We start from the raw sequence: 24,127 nt of genomic DNA, 5'->3' as shown, positions 1-24,127 counted from the left end.
AAATAGATACAATCAATCAACAAATATATGAAAAAACATTCAACATCCCCAGCAATTAGAGAAATGCAAACCAAAACTACACTGAGATTCCATCTCATTCCATTTAGAATGGCAATTGTCAAGAATACAAGCAACAATAAATGTTGGTGAGGATGTGGGGGAAAAGATACACTCATACATTGCTGGTGGCACTGCAAATTGGTATAAAAATTTGTGTGGAAAGTAGTTTGGATATTCCTCAGAAAACTTGGAATGGAACCACTATTTAACCTACTTATACCACTTATCTGTTTAAACCCCAAAGACTTAAAATTGGCCTAGTACAGTGATGAAGCCACATCAATGTTTATAGAAGTTCAATTCACAATAGCTAAACTATGGAACCAACCTAGATGCCTTTCAACAGATGAATGCATAAAGAAATAAGCCAATCCCAAAGCACCAAATGCCAAATGTTTTCTTTGATATGCAGATGCATATCAAATAAGGTGTGTAGATGCTAGGGAAGAATAGATACTTTTGATTAGACAAAAGGGAGTGAGTATGGGAGGGGAGAGGACATGGGAGTAGGAATGATAATAGAATGAGTTGGACATTATGACCCTATGTGCATATATGATTACACGACCTGTGTAACTCTACATCATGTACAACCAGAAGAATGAGTAGTTATACTCCATTTATGTATGGTGTGTCAAAATGCATTCTACTTTCATGAATAATTAATTAGAACAAATAAAAAAGAAGCTCTTTCTATCACCTTGGTTAAACTAAATAGGCGATCAAAGATAAAATAAAAGGCACTTCAACAACTATGCAAAATTGTTCAATATCTTTAGCAATTAGGGAAATGAAAATCAAAACTACACTGAGATTTCATCTAGCTCCACTTAGAATAACAATCATCAAGAATACAAATAATATTAACTGCTGGCAAAGATGTGGGGAAAAAGAAACATATATATACACTGTTGGTGGATTGTAAAGTAATTCATCCACTATTGAAATAAATATGTTTGTTCTCTTAAAAGACCAGGAATAGAACCACAATATGATCCAGCTATATTACTCCTTGGTACTTAACCCCTCTTCCCCCCAAAAATACCACACCAAATTTAAACACACTCTAGGGATACATGAATACCCATGTGTATAGTAACATGATTCACAATGCCCAAGTTATAAAATCAGCTTAGGCATCTGTCAATGGATGAGCAGATAAAGAAAATGTGGAGTTTTACTCAACTATAAAGAAGGAAATTGTGTTATTTTTAGGAAAATGGATGGAATAGAGAACACCAGGATAAGTGAAATAAGCCAGACTCAGAAAGATAAGTGTCATGTTTTCTCTTACATGTGGAAGCTATAGATAAAAAGGGGGGGATGGTAAAGAGGTGGAATCTCATAAAATAGAACAGAGACCAGAGGAAAGGAATCAGGAGGAGGAAGGAGAAAAGGCATAGGGGAATTAAATTACCAAATTGTGCTATGTGTATGTTCAAATACATCACAATGAACCCCACCACTATGTCTAGTTATAGTGCATCAATAAATAAAGAAATGAATGGTGAGGGTTTTCTGCAGAGTGTAGTGTGTTCTGGTCTCATGTGTTATATACGAGGAGACGTATTAACATGGTTGATTTAAATATACTTCATTAGATGTTCCTATGATGTGAAGTACAAATTCCTCCATCACAATACTCTGGACTGTCTTGATAAAATCATTACTTCAAAAGTTTCAAGTCATAACATAATTAGCTGGAATTCATACATTATTGTCTACATGTATTTTTAGTATCCTTGTTGCATAACCAGCAACTTTAATTTTTATTTTAATTAGAAAGAACAAGGGTGCAGTATCTCAGGAAATATTTAAAATCTTCCATGTGGGTCCTAGAAAAAGCTAAGCAACATCATAGAGAATGTAGTGATCGTAGCCTCTGACATTATACCATTGTAAATTACTAGATTATCCTGGAACAAATGCTCTATAAATGCCCAAATTTTATATTTTTGCATTCAAAAACCATATGAACAATGTAGTTGTCCATATTGTTGATTTTTTAGGATAAAGAATACAATTAACATGTGACCTAAATCTATAGGCCAATAATACTAATTAAAGAGTGGTCTAAATGTAGTCTTAAAACTAATTACATTAATATTTCATTATTTTTGTAGTGTTTCAACTCTGAGACATACATTCATTTTTCCAAAAGAGTTGTAGTTTATGAAAAATAGCTGCAATCATCATCATCATCATCATCTATACTTTTGTAAGACGGGGAAAGGAATATTGTTAAAAATATATCTTAGCAATTGTTTCCACTTTGAAATGAACATCTGGTAATTTCTGAATGATCTTGACTGCTAAATACGAGGTTGAGTCAGGGATCCAGGTCAGAAGCACAGGAAATGAAGTGCTTCTGGCTCTGAATTTTTGTGGATGTGTGTGCCTGTTTGAGATGAAATTCGATTTTGTTGAAATTTACTTCAGGTTAATCAATTGCTCTGTATTTACCCAGGCTTCTCCTCTCCATCTTGCAGCAACAGATGACTGAAGATTGACCATATTTTTTTTCTCTTTCTCTTTTTTAATCAACAAGAGCTTACTACACTAAAGGATTTTATTGTAGAATTTTCTGTTAATTTATCCTCACATTCATGTTTAAAGCTACTTAAAAATGTAACTCAGTTGGAAGATTAATAGAAAATCTCAAATTCTTATCAGTCATTACCTCTGAGGACTTTGCCCTTATCCCATAGTGACAAATGAAATATATATGTATGCAAAATCCAGATAGCATAATACCCAGTAAAGCGTGGGTAGGTAGAAGTATTTTAAAACAAATACAATCTATTTGGCTAACTTTGCCCCAAATTCAAGTACTGTATCAGTTGTCAAAACTACTCCCAATTTACAGATGAGGAGTTTCAATAAAATTTACAGATGAGGAGTTTCAATAAAATTGCCTAAAGACAAATTGAGAAGTGACAGAACATTCAAACCCAAGTGTGTCTCCTTGTGAGAAGCTGGCTTCCAGGCGACTGTGCTACTTGACCATAATTTTAAAAAGAGAAAACTTGACAGAGATGAGATGAAAAGTTGATATGCATTTAAATAGGAATGGGTCATGACCTTATTCCTGTGGATGACCTAGAATGCCCTGGGTTTAAGAGGTTCAGCCACCCTCGAAAGAGAATCTGGACAGAAGGGTAAGCGTTCATAGCACTGACACATACTTTATTCAGAATAATTACCTCCAATATTAAAGGTGATGTTTTTAAAATAAAAACAAAACCCCCAAAGCCTTATATTCTCAATGTGCCCTGTATGTCATTTTTCTGTGCCCTTGGTTTGGTACCCTCACATTATTAATGTAATTTTCTCCTAGTAGAGTTTTTTTACTGGTATTCAAGGTGACGGATTGTTCCTGCAGAATGCAACAGAATGATTCCTCGCACTAACATGAGCAATACTGATCATATTATGGCCACCCTGACTTCTTTTTCATTAGTCGCTGATTGTGCTAAATTGATGCTAAATTGGCTTGGCTGGCTCTTAAAGCCTTTACACAGTTGGCATTGACTATGCCTGTGATCTTGTCCTGGAAATTAAATGGTCAAAGACTTCATGTTTCTGAGAATCGTAATATTTTTTTTCTTAAGTTCAATTAGGGCCTTGTAAATATGAACCAGTTAGATCAACTCCCTATGATATCCAAGTCAGGGTTTTAATGAAATGTGTGTTTTTTTTTTCTTTTCTTTCTTATGCTCTCTCCTGACTCTGGCTTCATATTCTTTCCATTTAATTTAATAGCTTTTCTGTTTCTTTATTTTTAACTGCTGTGTGCATTGGAAAAAAATCAAACTACAGTCTGCGGAACAAATCTACCCTGCCTCCTGTTTATTATAGGCTATGAACTTACAAACCAAAAATTGCTTTTACAATTTTTAAATGATTGAAACAAAATAAAAAGGAATAATATTTCTTGATATATGAAAATTCCATAGAATTCCAATTTCAGCGTTCATTAATAAAGTTTTATTGGAACATCTATACTCGCCTATGTGAATGTTGTCTGTGGCTGATTTTGTTCTTTAACAACAAAGTTGAATAGCTGTGACAGAGGCTGTATGGCCTACAGAGCCTAAAATAGTGAGTAGGTGGCCCTTTATAAAAAGTTTGCCCCTCTCTGGGAAAAAATCATCAAAGCTTCTCTCTCCCTTCACATTTTTTTTAAGAGAGAGAAGAGAGAGAGAGAGAGAGAGAGAGAGAGAGAGAGAGAGAGAGAGAGAGAGAGAATTTTTGTTTAATGTTTATTTTTTAGTTTTTGGCGGACACTACATCTCTGTCTGTATGTGGTGCTGAGGATCGAACCCGGGCCGCACGCATGCCAGGTGAGCGCGCTACCACTTGAGCCACATCCCCAGCCCTCCCTTCACAAATTTAAAATTACAAAATTCTATAAAATGCCTCAGCAAATGTGACCCACAATAAATATTCACTAACAATTGCTGTGCCAGGCATCAAGTGTTGGAGTCAAGGGAATCACCTTCTTTAGCATCAGTTTTGCCATCTGTGAACTGAGGAAGATAATCTTACTTTCCTGTGGAATGAGATAGTGCAAATATTCCTGACACATAGAGAGGGCTCAGTGAATAGCAATTTTTATTAGTTCAAAAATGATAATAATTATTTCTAAAAAACTGGTCTATATGCAAACAGATCAGGCCATTTGTGAGATTTCAGGACCACAGGATTACAGATGATCAGGAAGGATCCCTGGGAGATCAGGAGGATTTCATCAAAGGGGCATGGAACAAAGAAGGCCCAGGGAGTCAAGTATACATGTCTTGGGGAGGTGGCTGCATAGACACCCAGAATCAAGACCCCTGGTTCCAAATGTAAGCCTTGCTTCCACCTTCCTAATGTTAATTTTCCTCTGGAATTTAGATGAAGAACCCTCCCACTGTGGTCTGTCTCTGATGGCTCTATCTTGGAATGATGATATGGTGGAAATTGAGGACTGGCCCTTCACCTCAATGACAATTTTCTTCTACAAGTTTCAAGTGGAGTGGCTGATTTTCATACTCAGACTTTATCTTTGTATAAGCAGTTTTTAAAACATTTTGAAATTCTCTCTCATACCCATTCACACACACACACACACACACACACACACACACTCATTAGTGTGTAAAGAATGGCTCTGGATAAAGTTCCTCAAAAGAATTAGAATGGAATGACAATATGACCCAGCTATACCACTCCTTGGTATTTATCCTAAGGAATTAACATCAGCATACCATAGTGATAGATGCATACCCATTTTTATAGCTGCACAATTCTCAATAGTCAAACTATGGAATTAGCCTTGGTATCCATCAACGGGTGACTGAATAAAGAAAATGTGGTATACATGCACAATGGAGTTTTATTCATCCATGAAGAAGAATGAAATTTTGTCATTTGCAAGACAATGGATGAAAATTGAGAACATTATGTTAAGCAAAATAAGACAAACTCAGAAAGTCAAGGGTCATATGTTTTCTCTCATATGTGGAGGCTAGATAGGAAAAAGGAAAAGAAAGTTGGGGGTAAATCTTATGAAAATTGAAAGGAGATCAATAAAGAAGAGAATAGGGGAAGAAGGAAGGGTGGGAAAGGGAAAACACTAGGGAATGATATTGACCAAATTATATTGTTATATTTTGTGCATGCTCAAAATATAATAACAAACCCTACCATCATGTACGACTATAAAGCACCAATAAAACAATGGGTAAAAAATGGTATCAAGTGAAACTCCATGTATATTCTGTCTAAAGCAAAGAAAGGGCTTCACATATTATACATCCACTTGGCCTAAGGATCATCTTATTATCAGGTAGGACCAGGGTGCTGCATTTATTCTGGGCTACTAGTACATGAAACTGTGTCTGCAGTTTTCCATGAGGGTAGGCATCACACACACCTTTCTCTGGTAAGCCAAAATAGCTCTGTGGCATGAAATGGGCAAATTGGGGCACACTTGTTATTCTCAGTATTTTCTTAAAATAAAGGGAAAAATTATGATGAACTTCTAAGTACAGGTTAAGCTGTCCTCTCATTCAGAGCTGTGGGGCCTCTCTGAGCAAAGCATGGATAGCTAAGTAGAAGGTTAGTAGGCAAGCCTAAGAATAGTAGTAGGTGCCGGGAATTGCTATCTAGTATATGTCCACTATCTGCATTTGTTCTATTTTCAGCAACTCTGGAGCTGCAGATTTTGAATATCTTTAGGATATGATCCCCCCGTGGAGGGGCATTCTGAACAACTTACTCCTGCCAAGCTGGCTCCATCAGCATTTGCCTTTTATAGTTGCTCTGAATGGAGCCATTAGTGTGTAAAGAATTCCAGCACTTTCCACAGCATAAACCTTGCCCTCCACTCAGGGGTGGCACCAGGTTCCTGATGTATTAGAGGTTGGAGGGCTTTTTCTAACAATCACAAATTAAAGTTAAGAATCAAGGGGAAATAAGAGCTGCAACTGGAAGTTGTGGCTCTTAGCACCAGTGTATCATGTGGCATTCTCCTGCTGAATCAGGAGAAATTTCACAACTGGGGGCAACCTTGGGATTTGCTCTTCTGTCTGACAAAATGAGTCTTTCCCCCCAGGAGGACTACCCAGCATACTTGCAATGCTTACAAATTGCCTCTTTCTATCTTCTGTCTTTCTAATATTTTCCTTTTTCAATTACCTCTGGGAGCCTCTGACTGGCTCTGTTTAAAGAGCACTTCCTTCTCACCCAGAGGAGCTGTACAACAGGAACTTCAAGGGCCCTTTCTGAGTATTTATTGTTCATTGCTGTTATGTATGTGGTACTCAGCAAGGTAACTGATACTGGTGTTTGAGTTGCTAGCAAGGAAATTAGAAGCTTGGATTCAATGATGGCATTTATTTTATTGATGAGACCAACTGTTAGGGACAGAGATAAAAGAGCTAACTGAGTAAAATCCTATGTGTAGGACTGCAAAAGCTCCGAAGAATTACAGACACATCCTCATTTAAGTGACATGCTCCCTGTCAACGGATTCAACATGGGAGGTCAGCTGGTGAAATGTGAACTGGACATTTTAATGTAATACAGCAAATAGGAAGAGACAGCAACTACAGGCAATTGAAAAATTACAAGCTAGGTTCAAGGTATTTGTCCAGGGAGGTATAATCTTCATCTCACAGAAGCAATTGGAAACATCGTCTTAATATCTCCATGATCACAAGTTGTCAGGCCTGGAGAAGTTAATCTCATATTAAAAAAAAAAAAAGAAAAAAGAAACCCTCCTGAACTACAGTAGCAGAAAAGCTATGACAGAAAAACAATCATAAGAAAATACAGAGTTAAATTGTCTTTAATTTCTGACTTTTGGAAGATTGAGAACGTGGGAAGTGGTAAGTAAGGAATCTAAAATGTGTGGGTAAAGAGTGGCTAGAGTCTGGAGGACAAATGAATGGCTAAACAGTAGTTCCTAATAAAAATCAACCTGGGCACTTCCATGTTACCTTTCTTCTGCTCCATGGGTTTGTTCTGAAGTCAGAAGTAGAAAACTGAAGAGATAGGAGAGCTTTTTCACCCAAATTTTTATATAAGCCAAAACCCTCCAGAAGCATCACTAGAAAGAGCCCATAAAGCTTCTGTTTGAACTTTTACAGAACTAGGAAAATTATCATCCCCTAGTGGATCCTTCTATGGTTTCAGACAGCCAGAGAAAATAGTTATAGGAAAACACTTCCTTCCTTTCACCCACATTGCTTGCTCTATCTTCCTGAGCTGACGGGGCTGACAGGTCTACTTGATACATCATAGCCCTCCAAACACCTGCTGACAACTGTAACATGTCAAATCGTGTGATCACCAACCCATGTCACCTCTTCTCCATACAAAAAATCTTGCATCAAGGAGAGAACTCTCTTGCATCATTGTCTGCCATATATAAGATTCTGTTTCTAAGGACTAGCCTCTTGATGTGGGGTGCTCAGGGCATACTTCAGTGGAAATGTTACCTTCTGGAGCTATGCTCAGTCTAAAACCAGGATAGCTTCTTGGCTCCTCAAGACATACTGTCATCTGGAATGAAGCTCTAATGGTCTTTAGGAGCTCCACATTTTTGTCACTTGAGCTACTGCTCATGTACCACCCCCCCCAACCTTATCTGCACTTTTGCAATTTATTTTCAGTCTAAATTTTCAGCAGAAATTTTTACATAGTAGGGACTAAGTTATGCTCATCAGCACCTTTGAAGTATGGCTCTTAGATTGTTAACTTGGTTATTTTAAAAGTCTCTAGTTTTTCTGTAGTCTGTTGGAAACAATTTATGCTTTTATTTTTTTAAAAATCAGTGATTAAGTGTGTGTGTGTGTCTGTGAATACATGGACATACACATATGTAGGGAGGGTATAAGATGTTGCCTTCTTTGTCAAAAACATTTTGAATTTTTCTTAATGTCTGGAATATTAAGAAAGATCCTTTGGATATTAGCAATTATTCCCTTATGTGACACTGGCACCTCCACACTATCAGAAGGTGATTCTAATAGTTCTCCCAATTACTTCTTTCACTCTTTTGGTGGAGGAATTCTCATTAAGGCAAGTAAGCATTTCAGCTGAATGCATCTTTTAGCACATATATTGATATTTGAATTCCTTCATTTTGGAATGAAGGGGTCACAGAGTCTTCAAATTTTCTAATTTTCCACTAAGAATTTTTCCTCTAAAAATCAAGTCGCCTATAATACACTCTCACAATACCTTTTCATGGTCTTCAATCTTGACTGAAAAATATTTCACTGCCTTTACCTGCTAATTCACTCTACAAGTCTGTCTTCTTAACCTACATTTCCCCTTTCTAATCCTATTATGTATTTCCTCAATAACATTTTACTCTTGCTTATCTTTATTCTAAGCATAAGTTCATTTCACTTCCGTGATACTCTCATTATCCTTGGCATTCTTGATGACTAGCATAGCAGGCAGTATAAAATAGGTCTTCAAAGATGTCTACATTGTCTTTCCCAGAATCCATTACCTTATGTGGCAAGTGACTACAGATGTCACTTAAAGATCTTGTAATGGAGAGAGTGTCCTGCATTATTTGTATAGGTCCTTCTATAAGTGGAGACCTGAAGTTGGGGTATGGCTCAGTGGTAGAGCACTTGCCTAGTGCAAGATCCTGGATTGATCTTTAGCAACTCTCTCTCTCTCTCTCTCTCTCTCTCTCTCTCTCTCTCTCTCTCTCTCTCTTTTCCAGCTGTAGCCAAAGAAAGCTATGATGATGGAGCACAAAGAGCACAAAGAGCTGGAAAGTTCCTGGCTTTAAAGACAGGGGAAGAAAGGGTGCAAACAAAGGAATGCATGATACCTCTAGAAATTAGAAAAGGTAGGGAAACAGGTTCTCCCCTAGAGCCTGCAGCAGGGCCTCCCAGAGATACTTTTTAACTCTTTAGACCTTTAACCATCAAACTGTAAAGAAAATAAATTTATGTTGTTTGAAGCTACTAAGTTTTGGGCAATTTGTTATAGCAGTAATAGAAGACTAATATATAGTTATTGAGCACTCTCTGCAGAGGAATGCATCTAAACCATGACATTTTGTTCCCAGAAGTTTCTTATTCATCTCCTGAAAATAATTGACTTTATTTATTTTTTATTCCCCATGGTTTCTTACAGTATCTGGTTTGACTGTTTTATCTGGGAATTTTCCCAATATTTCACTTTAATTTAATTAAATATATTATTGATCAGGCTTTTGAGCTTCATATTAAACATGCTTCCCTGTTCTTGGTAATCTATGTCCTGGTCTCTTCTAAGAACCCACATTCTGATCCTACAGGTCACGGTCCAGCATCTGGATCTCAGTCTCCTCCTTGCTAAATGGACTTAGTTCTTGATTTCTTACAGCTCTATTCCAAAACTGTGTCATTTAACTTATGTTACCAAATCTTTAAACTTCAAATACCCAGACTTAATTCTTACGAAAATATCATTAGCATTTACATATGCTATTTAAAAAATGGGTAGCAATGGTGGCTTTAATAAACAATGGGTAGCAATGGTGGCTTTAATAAACAATTTAATAAACAATTCTCTTTAATAAACAATTTAATAAACCGAGAATTGTTTATTTAAGCATCTTACATATGCAAAGCATCTCACATATGCCCTCTAGGAAGACAACACAGCTCCTCACAGCCTCATTCATTCCACATGTGGCTATTTGTATTCTGTCAAACCAAATACTCATAAACCTCTGTCCAGTCCCCTTGGTGCTGGTAACAGGGTTAACTCTTCATATTTTATGTGCAGCATGGAACACTGCTTTGTCTTTAAAAGGTTCAGCTTTATTCTCTGAGATCTGGCTATTTTTTCTTTTCTGATTTCAAAAAGGGTCTTTTTTTTTCTTTAATCTTATTTTTCTTCTCAACATCTCATTCTTCCACTGGCAACCATTCACTAATTTTGACTCTGCCAGGCCTCCTTGAAACCTTTTTCCTTCTGTTTTCTTTTCATGCTGTCTAAAGACCATTCATTCTGGTGGTTGTCAAGTGTTTCACCTTTTCTTTCACAGAGACTAGCTAACATTTATGGGGCATGCAGTTGGTGACACCCTCAGGCAGCAAGTTCACTGATGAACCAGGAGTTCTTTAATTTCCACAGTTGAATCCTCACAGGGACTTTTGGGGTCAGCTTTGCGAAAGCCTCTTGTATCAGCCCTGTCTCTAACCAAAGGCTTTTTAGAAGCCCCTAGGTTAATAGTTCAGGGCTTCAATAGTGGTGAATCTTTCTGGAAGTCTGCACTAACATTGGACAATAAGATTTTGGATATGGCTTCTTATCTAGTGTTTTGTTACTCTACATGTACTCAGAACTAAGTGATAATAATTGGGTGTTTTTCTGTGTACCACCAGGTCCATTTTCATTATTTTCCTTATTATTATCCCTGTTCCTTACATAAAAAAGCAAGCTTAGAGAGTTGAAGTCATTTCCTCCAAGCCTTGCTAGTACTAAGGGAAGGAAATGGATATCAAGCCCAGGTCTGTATAACTCCAGAACCCACTTAAAGAGCACATTTATTCTCGTTGTTTCACTCACAGGATGTAAATGATAGTGTCAGTAATTGGATCCCTTTCTTCACTTTCTGTTCTGAAATTCAAGTCCTTTTGGACTACAGTTCCACACTGCCGTTTGGAAATCCTCTGGGATGATGAGAGCCCTGGACCTGGATAGCTCAGACTCTGGAATCTATCATGGGCCCTCGCTGGCAGCACCTACCCAAATGCTCATTTACTGCCAGCTCATTACTGCTGTTGTTACTGTCATCCCTACTCTACGACTGTCTTTCTTCTTGGCATTGGTTTCTTGTTGCCAGCTTAAGATCTCTGCCACTAATACTGTGGCCAAACCAAGAATGGGTTTGACTCAGACCAAGTAGCAGTGTGTGTTTGAATGGAGGGGGAAAAGACAAAGAGTGGCATGAGGAGCATTTTGTGTGTGTGTGTGTGTGTGTGTGTATTTATGTGTGTGAAGACATAGGGATGACTGAAAAATATTTACTAACCCACCAGCACCAGCTAATCAGAATGGATACCTGCTAAAATACGAAGGCAGATTCCTGTCATGTTACCCAGTTAGTTGCAGGATCTTGATGCTGGTCTAAGAGATCCAAGGGAAAGGCACTTTCAGGAAATGGGGAAGTAGCTGAAGAATTTCTATATTTTAATATAAAATATTAGCCTATGTGGGTGGGTCTGAGGGAAGGCAAGAAAGATTTCAGAGTGAGTGCTCTTATGTGCTCAAAAGTAAGTTTGAAATATGTTAAATTCGCATATCAAATCTAGTCTCAACCCATACCAATCCTTAAATGAATAGCTAGAATAATCTTTTCAAAAATAAATCCAATCCTTTAATTTCTCTGCTTAAAACCCTATACTGAATCCCATCTCTCTACAGTATGGTGGTTTCCATTCTTCATTCCGATAAGATGATCAAAACTACTCGATATTTCTGGAACACAGTGTGGTTAGCTCATGCACCTGTGCCCACTTTTTCTATCCTGGAGAGCTCCGCCTAATCCTCCAATACTTCCTAATCCTTCACTACTCCCTTTCTCTGGGGAGCTTTATGCCCATCTGGGATGTAGTAGAAAATAGCCATGTACAAACTTCTTCCTTAGTTCTGGTTTCCTTCTATTATACCTGGAGGGCTGCATGCCAGCCTCTCACTCCAGATGGTGAAGCCCGTGTCCAAATGTCCACAGCAGTTACCTCTTTTCAGCCTTGTAATCTCTATCATTTGCCCAATTCCTGAGTCATAGTGGGGACTCAGTACATCCTCAAAAGAATGGATAGTTTTATTCCCCATCATCCCAGTGGTCCATATAACAAGTATGGGGATGATGGAACTGAGGCACAGAGGGTTTTATGATTGGAACACCACAGGCTTAGATACAGTAGGAATTTTTGGTGACATTATAACTTTTTGGTGACATTGTAACGTTTTACAATATCCCAGTAAATAACCTAGAAAAACTGAGTTAGGCTCTTTTTGGGTTACTTTCCCCAAGCCAAGATGAATTGTTTCCACTCCAAATTCTTACCCTGTTTACACCCCAGGAATTCATTCATTTAGGTCCTCCTGGACCAAGAATTTTATATGACACTTTCTCTTTGAAAGGTGTATCTTAATTACAGTGTCTTCTTATTCTTTATGCCTTGAGTCTTGGTATATATTTCCTTTATAAACTATTTTCAGTTGCAGATGGACACAATACCTTAATTTTGTTTATTTATTTTTATGTGGTGCTGGAGCTCAAACCCAGGGTCTCACCCATGCTAGGCAAGCACTCTACCACTGAGCTATGCCTCCATCCCCTGGATATTTACTTCAATTCTTCTTCTGTATCTCTTTTCCTCTTCTGACTGCTTGACAGTTCTTCAGTGTCCAGGTTTTCCAGGATGAAAGGCTGCCCTCTGGGTCCTGTCTCCTCATGTGGTTCTGGGATCCACCCTTAGGGACTAGAGCTTTCTGGGAATCTATGGCACATAAGCCTTTTAACCTGGGGTCTTATCCAGAGTTTATGTGCAGGTGTGTAGCTTGACTTCTGAGGATCTGAATACTTTTTAATGCTCTTTCCAGCATGACTGCAGACCTCAACCTCCAGCTCTTGGATCCTATCCTAATCTTGATGTGCTCAATGCCAAATGTCTCTACTTACTGTCACAGTTCGTTGCTGCCCATGGCATTTCATTTTGGTTTTGCATTATGTATAAGTGTAGCTGCCAGATAAGTATAAATTTTTTTTAAGCAGCAGATAGAACATTCTATAATTTCCTGTAGATTTTTCTATATAATTTTCTATAAAAATTGGCTGTATTCAGCTATTATTATAGAATTTATCATGTAATATTTATTATATAGAGTCTAGCAGCTATTGTTGTATTACAGAAATAACATATAATTTCCCATAGAAATTAGCTCCAGATAGTACCTGCATGCTGATATATATTTTTTTCAAGTATAAAGTAAGCAAAAAGAACTCTGGAGTTGTGTTGACCAATATGGTAACCATACATGTGGCTATTAAGTCTTGCAATGTACCGCAAATACAAAACACACTCCTGCTTCCAAAAATCATGAAAAATGGAAAACATATACTTCATAATTTTTGATATTTGAGGTTAAATAAAATAAGTTGTTAAAATCAATTTCTCCAGTTTCTTTTTACTTTTTTTTTAAAAATGTGGATAACAACATATCCACAATTCTATATGTGGCTTGCATTATTTTCTATTGAACTGGATTACCCTAGAGGATACACCTTGTGATTACTTAGTATTAGAAAGTTAACTATATAGAGAGGCAATGGAAAGTTAGTGCAGAATTAAAAAGCAGAAAAGGTTATTCATGGCAGGGGGAAGTTTCTCCTCAGATTTAAAATTTCTGTTCTTTGTGTACACTGACATGCCACCTGCCTTGACAAGCTTTTAAGAAGACTTGGTAATATCCAGAGAAATGAGGCCAAACTAAATGGCACCTGAGGCTTGCCACGTGGTGCCTAACCTCAAAGGATTAAAGCCAATATTGATTTTTGTCATTTATTTTATCTTGGCATTTAAATATCCCTTTGATTTATTACTGCCAGGTTTTTGGTTAAGATTCCATGATGGGTATGATAGAAAAGGTGGTAATAAGTTATGCAGATATCATTTAATTTATGAACTCCAGAGCTCCAGGGTAGCTTTCAGTTCAAGAAATATATTAACCACATACACATCACCCTTCATTTTGTGGTGAGGATTTCCAAGCTGGGTCCCTATTGTGCTACTTAATTTATGGTCTGGCCAGGTACACGGATCTCCATATAATATTTCAATATAAGTTGCGCCCGCCATCACAGGCGAAGAAGATGAGCCTCAAAGAAGCCAGCTGGACAGCTGATGGATCACTCTTTTCTATGGGCAGGGGCACTAAGTAGCCTTTAAAGCTTGTCAGAGATTTGAGTCTTTTTCTGCTCTGAGAAGCTGCACGCACAGGCCTAGACAAGCAGAATCAGCCATGCTGCATCAGGCAGAGGGCAGCTCCCGAGTTACTTACGTTGACAGCCGTAGTGCCAGGAATTTCCCGGCAGACACTCATCACACTTAGGCCCTGTCGTTCCAGTCTTACACTCACAAAATCCTGAGCCATTACAACGATCATGGATTGAGCCCAAAGGGTTACAATAACACTCTGTAGAAACAAGACAACACACAGGCTGGAGACAAGTCCGCATGGCTTATAGGTTATCAACACAGGAGCGTCACTTAAATGCATCACTTACTTAAAGAAATATGTCCATTAATGAAATGCTTCAGCAAATATGGCTATTTCAGGACCATTTATTTATTTGTTTAGCCTTCCATGATATCATTTTTATGATATGGGAGGAAATCAACTGAAAACTTCCAAGGAAATAAGACATCATGTTTTTCACTGGTAACACATTATAATGGAGATTCCATTTGTTAGAGCATTTTTAGATGGTTTAATGAACACCATGAGAAGTTTGTATATCAAGGATAAATCAATATGCCATCAGTGTAAAATCTGTTTTAAATTATTCAAATGGGCTTATCTGTTACACTCAATATTCGAGAACTGCTGAACATTTAAAAAGTGCAATATGAAAGCACTTTGCTTACTCTAAGGTAGTTTTGCTTTATGGTTTGGGACAGCTCCTTAACTTATTTATGTATATACTGTTTTGTGATGAGCCCTTAGATGGTGTAGTTGCTAGGCATGATGGTACAGCTTTTATGCAGCTGAGACTAATGATCATGAAAGAAAACTAAATTTCATAATCCCAAATAAATTTCAACCCAGATGTAATTTCAGATGTATATTTTTCATCATAATATCTGCTACCAGGATAATACAACTTCGCATAGTAAAGAATAAACAGAACATTTTCTTGATTCAGCACATATTCTCATATAGGATATTTCACTTCTGAAGCTCTATTGTATTTAACATTTGAATCAGTAGGAGTTCCTTGGGTGGGCTTTGATAAAAAGCCTGGAAGGAATGCATAGGCAGTGTGCCCCTTAAAGAATTTGTGAGCCAAAGTCCCTTTCTTTATTACCAATCTATTTACTCTGGGGTAACTTATTATAACTCTCTGTCTCTCAATTTCTTTTATTTTAAAAGGGGCACATTAAGAAGTTTTCTGCCAAAATCCAAATAATATTATACAACCAACCAACTGACCAACTGACCAACCAAGTCCAGAGAACTTCCATTTAATATAATTAAGTTTAGTGTGTTAGATTAGCAATGAGGTTAACATTATAGAGGAACCAGGGGCTTTACTCTAACTTTGTGTCATAGAGGCTAATTAGATAATTTCTTCAAAGAATGTGGAGTTCCTCAGAATTAAGATTAATTTCATGTTGTCAGATTTTGAGTTCAGCATTCTTATCACACAAGCATTTTTAGGGCTAACAGAGACATATGTAGGTAAAAGTATAACTCAATAAACTCTAAAATGCCCCTTTGCCTGGGTTGGTTTGTATTTAATAACTAAGTTTTTTTTTTCTTAAGGGACATTTTCTATTCTAATGTATATTTGTGTATTGGAGATGTTTTAAAAACATATTTTAAAATAGTTATTTTGTTGTGTTTTTCAGTGTTTGTGCATATGTATACTGTAAGTTTGTACCTATATCAAAACTATAATATGTTCTTACTATTTAAAGTCGACAGTGAATCACCAAAATTTTTTAAGCCAGTTAACAGAGTTACATCTGGCCACCATGAATTCACATACTGTGCTAGTTAATTAGCCCATAACAATCAATTAATATAAGTTTATAGATGCAAAAAATGTAAACAAAACAAAACAAAAAAACCCAAACAGTGTATCATCTAAGCTATCATCATGAAAACACATATCAAGAAGAGGACTGGTTTTACCCTCTACCTTACTTATAAATAATTCAGCTTTAAAAAAAATATCACCCATTGAGCTTTGTTGCATGGTAGATGTTGGGAAATGGGAATATCCTTGAAGGATCATATTTTAGCCCATGAAACTATGAATACACAGGACTATTATATTATAAAAATGCTTTGGGTGGCTTGATTAAAAAGTTATGCTACAGTTGATTTATAGATATTATAATTGTCTTGTGTTTATTTTGTTCTATATGTGGTACCTCTGATTACCTGATCTTGGGTTTCAAGGAGAATTAAAAATAATACATCATAACTTAGAGATATGTTTAGCAGCAACTGCTGAGCCCTCTGTTTCATTCTGATGCAAAGCTTTTTAGCAGGGATTATTAACAGTGATTACCCAAGGTCACAAACCATGTGTCCTCTTGCTTCCTGCTCAATGCTCAAGTTTATATGAAACAGAGGCATGCGAGGGTGCCACCTTCATGTAATTGGTGCATCACCACAGGATGATTACATGCATCTTTGGAGACATGGCTGTGTTTGGAATTTGAATGACAAATGGGTAAATTCACCAGTAATCACAAAGCAGTGATCACCGTGGCAACATGGATGAGCCAGCTGCATTTTATATTTGCTATAATATAAAATGATGCAAGTACTTTAAAACATCTATTTCAACACAGAGTCTACATCTATCAAAGATATGAGTTGTTCCCTCACAGTCAGGATGGTGAATTTAATTTATGATTGTTAAAGAATTGGCAAGTACATTTAAAAAAAAATTTTAATTTAGAAAAGACTTAGATAAAATTCAGTTTCTGAGATTAGTGTGTAATTTTGTAGTTAGGTAAATATCCATTCATTTTCATTAGTGCTTTCTAGATGAAATGATGTTAAAATTAATTCTCAATTACTTGTGGTGTATCCTCTTAAATTTAATACACAATCTTTTCCTTTAAGGCATTTTCTTAATATTTATTTAAACTATTAAATATTGTGAAACATTGTATGTAATCTTGCATATTTTGTAAGATGATTAGGTTTTATTTTGTGCTATTTATTTTGCCTTTTCTGTTGCTTCCATATTTATAGCTTGACATTTATATATCTTTACAAATGGCATTCAGTGGAATACACTCTGCATTCAAAATTCAGACAGCTACATGTCTTTTGGTTTTTATTAATATCCTCAAATCTTTGAAACCCAAGTGTTATGAAGGCAATTGAACTTCTGTTCACAAGCTCAGAGTGGAATTGCTGCTGTCATCCAGAAAACATACTATGAGTCAAAATCTGACATGCTCAGCTTTGCTAATTGTGTCAGAGTGGTTAGGAGAGGATGTTCAGTCTTTGAAGTCAGGAAGCCCTTTGCTAAAGCTGAACAATTGGGTCAATTTGCCTTATTTTTTCTCAAATAGCAGAAATTATCAATGTAATACTTACCCTACTGTTTTATAAATGAAGATTAAATTGAAAAAAATATTGCAGGTCAGTTCACAGTTTACCCAGTGTTTACTGTGCTCACATCTGCTAGTGATTTCACCAGGAGGCTCACATGACTTACCTAAGACATATACCTATTAAATAGCAAACTGGGACTTGAACCCAGCTCTCCAGGCTAAGTCCAGTACTTTCTTCACTACTTCACAAATAATAAATAAGGAAGCATTTTGAAAAATATAAAATATTGTAGAAATAAAGAAGATTATGTATACTTCACCAAATTTAATTCAAAACAATTGTACAACTATTTTATGTGACACTTGACAGGAATCTACATGACCTTGGTAACCAAATCATTTCTTTTTTTCAAACATGAAAAGACCACCTGGAATTTTCCATAATGTGTATTTTATTTAATTTAGTTTTCATGTGAAAAAAACAAAGACTATCTTTAAAATTGGTGGTCTATATAGCTAACTACTAGTATGGTAACAGTCACCATATTCAAAAGATATGCATTTCTTCAGACTAAGTTATGGAGTGAAATTCCATTTATTGTTTATTATTTTTCCATCTTTTTTTTTTGTAAAAACAGGTCCTACTATGAGAAAGATAGAAGAAGCTTTTTTTTTTTAAGAGGGTAGGGTATCTAGTCCTCCCCAGGAGACAAGATCAGTAGTCATTTATGGAGGGAAGGTATGCTCAAAGGACTCCACAGACCCAGTTTTCTAGGGTTCATGCATCTTGCAAGATTGGAGAATTAATTGAGAAATTACTTGGCATTGGGAAGACTAAAGGAAAAATTGAATAAATGGAATTTCTTTACTGTGGATGAAAAAGGCAAAATTTTCTATGATCAGTTGCTGGTAGCTTTCAATTCTAAATGGCAACATTTTTATTCCCCAAAACTTGATCACCAAATAGATGCATGGATTTGTGTCTCAAATTTTCATATTCATAATTAAATCCTGCACAATGAATTTCCATTTTAAAGTTGAACGTACAATTTATGTTCAAAAAATAAGTCAAAATTACCAGGTTTTAAGAATTCATGCAAAAAAAAAAAAGAAGAAGAAAAGAATAAAGAAGGAAAGCAACTTATTCATTTCCTAAACATGATTTCTCAGACCAACAACAACATAAGGCTTCAAAATATAGCCCCCATGTATGATTTCAACCAGTACAAATGAATTTTAAGTCTACCACGAGGACATTTGTTCCATTGAGAAAGTTCATTTTTGCACAGCTGTGGTGCATATCATCAGCCTCTCCGCCCTAGATAGCTCCCCATAGCTCCAAAGGCACAGAACAAAAGCTGAAATTATAATGGAACTGACCTATGCACACATTCTCATCGTCCAGCTGTGCAGAAGCATTTCTGAAGTAGCCCAGCCTGCATAACTCACAGTGCTGCCCTCTAGTGTTGTGTTTACAGCTCACGCAAATGACTGTATTTAGCAGATCGATATAACTGCATCGATTGGAGTGGCCGAAGCATTCACAGTCTTGCAAGGAAGAACAGAAATGTATACAGAGTGTATACAGCAGCAGAGAAATAGCACACTACATGCTTGGGTGAAATGAGGGATGGAGAAAAGATGGTGGAATGACATCACATATATTGAATCAACACAACACATGGCGACAACAGGTGGTTGTGACTGGCATGGAAGTAGCATCTGTTTCAAGCAGGATAGAAAGGTCGGACATTCAGAACATGACTGAAGATCATTAATTCTTGGCAGACAAGATGAACAGAAGCATTTGCAGGTGTACACCTTTTAAAATTTGGGAAAACTTGGTTTCTATTGATGCAAAAGTCTAATTTCTGCATATGGAACACTTTACTGTCTTTGCACCATTTCCCCTCTTTTCTTTTCACATTTGCAGTCTTTAAAAGAAGGAGGGAAGCATGTGAGCACTGAGGGTCAGAATCTCCTGTCCCCTGTGGTTCCTTTGTCTCACTATTGTTCATGTCAAGAGAGCAACCTGGTCAGGATTTCACAGAAATTGTGGCAAATTTAAGAGGGATCAGGACAACTACACAATTTTACATTTTGAATTTTTCCCAGTGTTAAGAGAAGATGGATCTTCATGACTTTCTTTGGGTGAAATCTGCATGTTTACATATGAGAGAAAACATAAAAATCAGGGAAATTATTCTTTTAAAAAATGTACTCTTACAATGTCCTTTTCTTTCGATTTTTGTGCTAAATCTGCTAAAAAAAAAAAGGCGGAGTAGGGGGGCTGTATGCAGCTTCTATATGTCCGGATTTAGTTTCCTTTTTCTCTCTAAAATGTTAGCCTCTGAGGCTTGGAGTGATGGTGGAAAAACAAGACAGGGAGACGAAGAGGATGAGAGCGGTTGGGGATGGTGGAAGGTGACTGGATTGCCTCATCTCAGCCAAAGCAAGAACCTGTTAATCTAATTCAAATGTTTAAAAATAAATGGTAAAGATGGTCCTTCTGTTGGAGAAATAGTTATTAAATGAAACAGAAAAGAAACTGTGAGTGATAAGTAGGTGGGAAATCTACCGTGTCTTCTCAAAAGATGGGGATAGGCCTAGCTGGACAATTGTAAAGTAGGACAATCCCAATACTGAAAACTGTTTATCTATTAAATATTCTTCTCATTTGTGTCTGGATTTTATTTTTCCCACCAGGAAGCCAAACACAATCAAATTTGAATCCATTCATTCTTCCATCCATTCACTTATTCACTCAATAGTTCATTGAGTTAGTCTGTTATGTTCTAGGTACTATGCCAGTAGTCAGAATACTTTTTTGGCCTACATAAAATCTGAGAAATATTGCATTTTGAGGATCGGAATAAAATTGAGTGTTATCAAGTAAGTAAAGAAGAATAAGGAAAGGTAAATATATCTAAAAATTGTTAATACACTATCACATATTGGAAGAGTGTGCTTCATTTGTTAGAAAGCTGATTAATCCAGTAGCCTGCTGAGGTTAAGGTCCTGACAGAATGATATTCAATTTGGATACAAAAATTGAAGGACCCAGGGCTTAGCAAAGAGTAGAAGATACCCAGGGAAGAAGAAGTGTGTGAAGCCAAGTCACTTCCTGTCTTTGAGGTCTGCTGTAATCATGTGCAGGAGTGTGGCTGGGAATAAGAATAGGGAGAAATCAGAGAGAAAGGAGGTTATTGGGAGAAGAAGGCATTGAAACATCAATATAGGAGGTGAAATAAGAAAATAAATTCAATAAGTCATGCCAAGTAAATAATAACACCACCACCAATAATAATAGAGTTACACATTACCAAAGTAAATTCTTTTAGTAAAACACAAGCATTCACTTCACTCCATGACACCTGCTTGAATTATGACTTGTGTGTACTGGCAAAGATTCTAGAGCTTTCATCCTCTGAGGGTGTGAAGCAGTAAGAATCTTTCTAGCCTGCAGCCTCCCAGGAACAGTAGTGGCAGGATCCAAATCTAATTGTTTCCCAAGGATTTCTTTAGAGCTTTCTGAAGAGAGAGCAATGACAGAACCATCCTCAAGGTCTCCTCCTCTGGGGGAGGCCTGTGTTCTTTGTCCTTCTTCAGATTCCCCAATCCAGGTTGGTCCTTGGTGTACCTAATTAAATGAACCCATCTTTTTTTTTTTTTGAAAGCATCTCTTATGTGTAAAAATTCATCTTTGGAACTTTTTGGAACAACCCAGAAGTTTGATTAGTGGGTAAGACAAACACATGCTCAGATAGCTAAAAAAACAAAACCGTAGTGCTAAGAAAATGAAATAGACACACAAAGCAATCTAGATAGAAGGAGAAATTCATTTAGCCTGATGGAATTAGGAAAAATGTCCATACGACTTGAACATTGAAGCAGGTAGAGTTTATTTTAAAATGGTGAAGGGGGGTGGGTGGGACTTGGCACTTCTGGTGAAAGGAATAAAGAGCATAAGAGGATAAAACTGAGTGAATGTGAAGAGTGAAGCTGGAGAATTTTCATAACATGATTCCTTTGTGGTAAAGGATTCTGCAGGTTCTGTCCAATGGCCAGAACTACTTGCTTAGCTGCATCTGACAAAACCATAATGAAGAAAAAAATATATCTGTAAGATATCCAAGGTCAGGGTTGGGTCAGAAGTTCAGTGACAGAGTACCCGCCTTGTGCGTGCAAGGCCCTGTGTTCAACACCAAACACTGAGAGAAAAAAAAAAAATATATTCAAACACAACATGTGGAGACCCATTCCATGATTCATCATGGCCATTCAAATGTAGCGTTGTTGCCTACTACAATTCAAATTAAGTGAGTAGTATACATTTCTGTGATGATTAATTCTTTGTGGGTCTCTTTTGGAAATTTATCTATTAATTTTGGTAGGAAAAGTTAAATAATTATATAAGAGATCATAGCTAAACATACTATTATAAACTTATTTCAGAAAATAAGTGAACATTTAAATGTTTTAAAATCTATGAGATGGATTAATAATAACTTGATTCTTTTAGAACATCTAGGACTCTTTTGTGACCTTAATTAAGCTATCTTCTCTGGCCATTATATATTTGAGAATATTAAATATGAAATTTTTTTGGAAAAAATTTTTGAAAATGATCTGAAAAACATGAGAACATGATAGAAATGAAAGGCATTTCAGATATATTATTAGAGTGCCATATTATTTTCCTGTACTCTTGTTAGTTTACCATTCTTTAATACCTAGGCCTTTCACTGAGGGACAAACCCCATTAATGATCATTAATGATATAATGTGAGTGGCATTCATATTAAGAAACTGAAAGGGTGATACTAGTAGTTTAATAATTCTTTAACGCTCTGCCATGTCTCCCCTTCTCTCTCTTTCTCTCTGTCTCTCTCTCTCTTTTTTTGTGGGGAGGGTACTAGGGATTTAACCCAGAGGCACTTTACCTCCGTGTTACATTCTCACCCTTCTTATTTTGAGTCAGAGTCTCACTAAATTGCTTACAGCCTTGCTAAATTACTGAAACTAGACTTGATTTTGCTATTATACTACCTCAGACTCCGGAGTTGCTGGGATTACAGGCACTTGCCACCACACCTAGCCTTCCCCTTCTGTTCTTATTAAGTATGGAATCTATGGTCCATCCTTATGTTTACTTCATTTACTATACTTCATTGCCCCTCTATCCCCTCATCCTAGTACCCTGGGAAAAACCTGATCTTGGTTAAATTCAGCTCTCCACCTCTCCATGTCTACATTCTGGCAGCTGAACATGGCTGAAGTTTTTCCTCCAACCACTTTGAAACCAATCCCACTTTTAATTAATGATATTTAACCCAATGGATTCCTCAGAGCTGCCTGGCAGTCAGTCCTTCCTTAAAAGGGGGTTCAGGGACCATCATTTTCTCGGTGTTCTCCCCCTTACCTACTCCTTCCATTTGTTTTAAATGACCTTTCATTTTTCTCCTTATCTCCTTAAATGTTTAAAGGTTTAGTCCTTGGACCTTAAGGTTCACCTTAGATATTTTCTGCCCAGTCCCATGTCTTTAAAAACCATCCACCTGTGGACCATTCCAAAATAATTATTTCCAGCCTGGACCAACTCTCCAGTGAGAGACTGCATTCAGACTCGTATACTGACTTGAACTGCCTCTTTAGTATCTCCACTTGAACATTTAATAAATACCTCAATTTTTAAGTGTTCAACACTGAGCTCTTGTGTTACCTTCCTAAAACTGTTGCTTACCAGGTGGCCCCGTCTTAGTAAATAACAGCTTCATTCTTCTTCCAAATGCCTGGATTTATTCTTGATGCACCTCTTTTTCCCCATTCCCTACAACCAATCCAATAGCAGACCTTCTTGGTTATTCTTTTAAAATACATCTCTACCATCTCATCCTTGGTTAAGGTCACTGTCACTCCTCACTTGGATTATTGCCATTGTTCTCCAATCTGCTTTCCTGGGTTCTACCCTTATGATAATCTCTTCAGAGTGACCCTTTCCAATGGCTTCACATCTCACTAGAATAAAAGGACTTTATTCATTCCCAGATGCTTTGGCCCTTGGCTTCCCTGAGGCTCCAGGCCACCATGTGCCTCCCCACTTCTGTGTGACATCTCAAGGTTGCTCCTAAAACATGTAGGTTTTTTCTCAGGATCATTATGCTTGCCATTACCTGTGTCTGGTGTACTCCTTCCCAGAATCCACCTCAAACATTACACACTACTTGCTTCCTAGCTGCTTTTTAAAATCT

General features: G+C 36.9%; 1 protein-coding gene across 7 annotated transcripts in view; it reads right to left on the bottom strand.

Moving 5' to 3' along the window:
• Nucleotides 1-24,127, bottom strand: part of Ntng1 (netrin G1) — a 367,455-nt gene that overhangs the window by 36,244 nt on the left and 307,084 nt on the right. For 2 of the 7 annotated variants that reach the window (XM_071618108.1, XM_071618109.1), the window contains exons 6-7: nt 19,257-19,424; nt 14,635-14,769 (exon numbers count right to left, since the gene is read on the bottom strand). The exons of 2 other annotated variants lie outside the window; for them this stretch is intronic. In XM_071618108.1, coding sequence (XP_071474209.1) covers nt 14,635-14,769; nt 19,257-19,424 — 303 coding nt within the window. Of the gene's footprint in view, nt 1-7,032; nt 7,278-14,634; nt 14,770-19,256; nt 19,425-24,127 lie in introns of those variants that run through there. 3 more of the 7 variants (XM_071618110.1, XM_071618111.1, XM_071618113.1) reach the window with 2 other exon arrangements.

Source organism: Marmota flaviventris, chromosome 10 (assembly GCF_047511675.1).
Source record: "Marmota flaviventris isolate mMarFla1 chromosome 10, mMarFla1.hap1, whole genome shotgun sequence".
Taxonomy (NCBI): Eukaryota; Metazoa; Chordata; class Mammalia; order Rodentia; family Sciuridae; genus Marmota; species Marmota flaviventris.
This window is presented reverse-complemented; position numbering and strand designations above follow the sequence as displayed.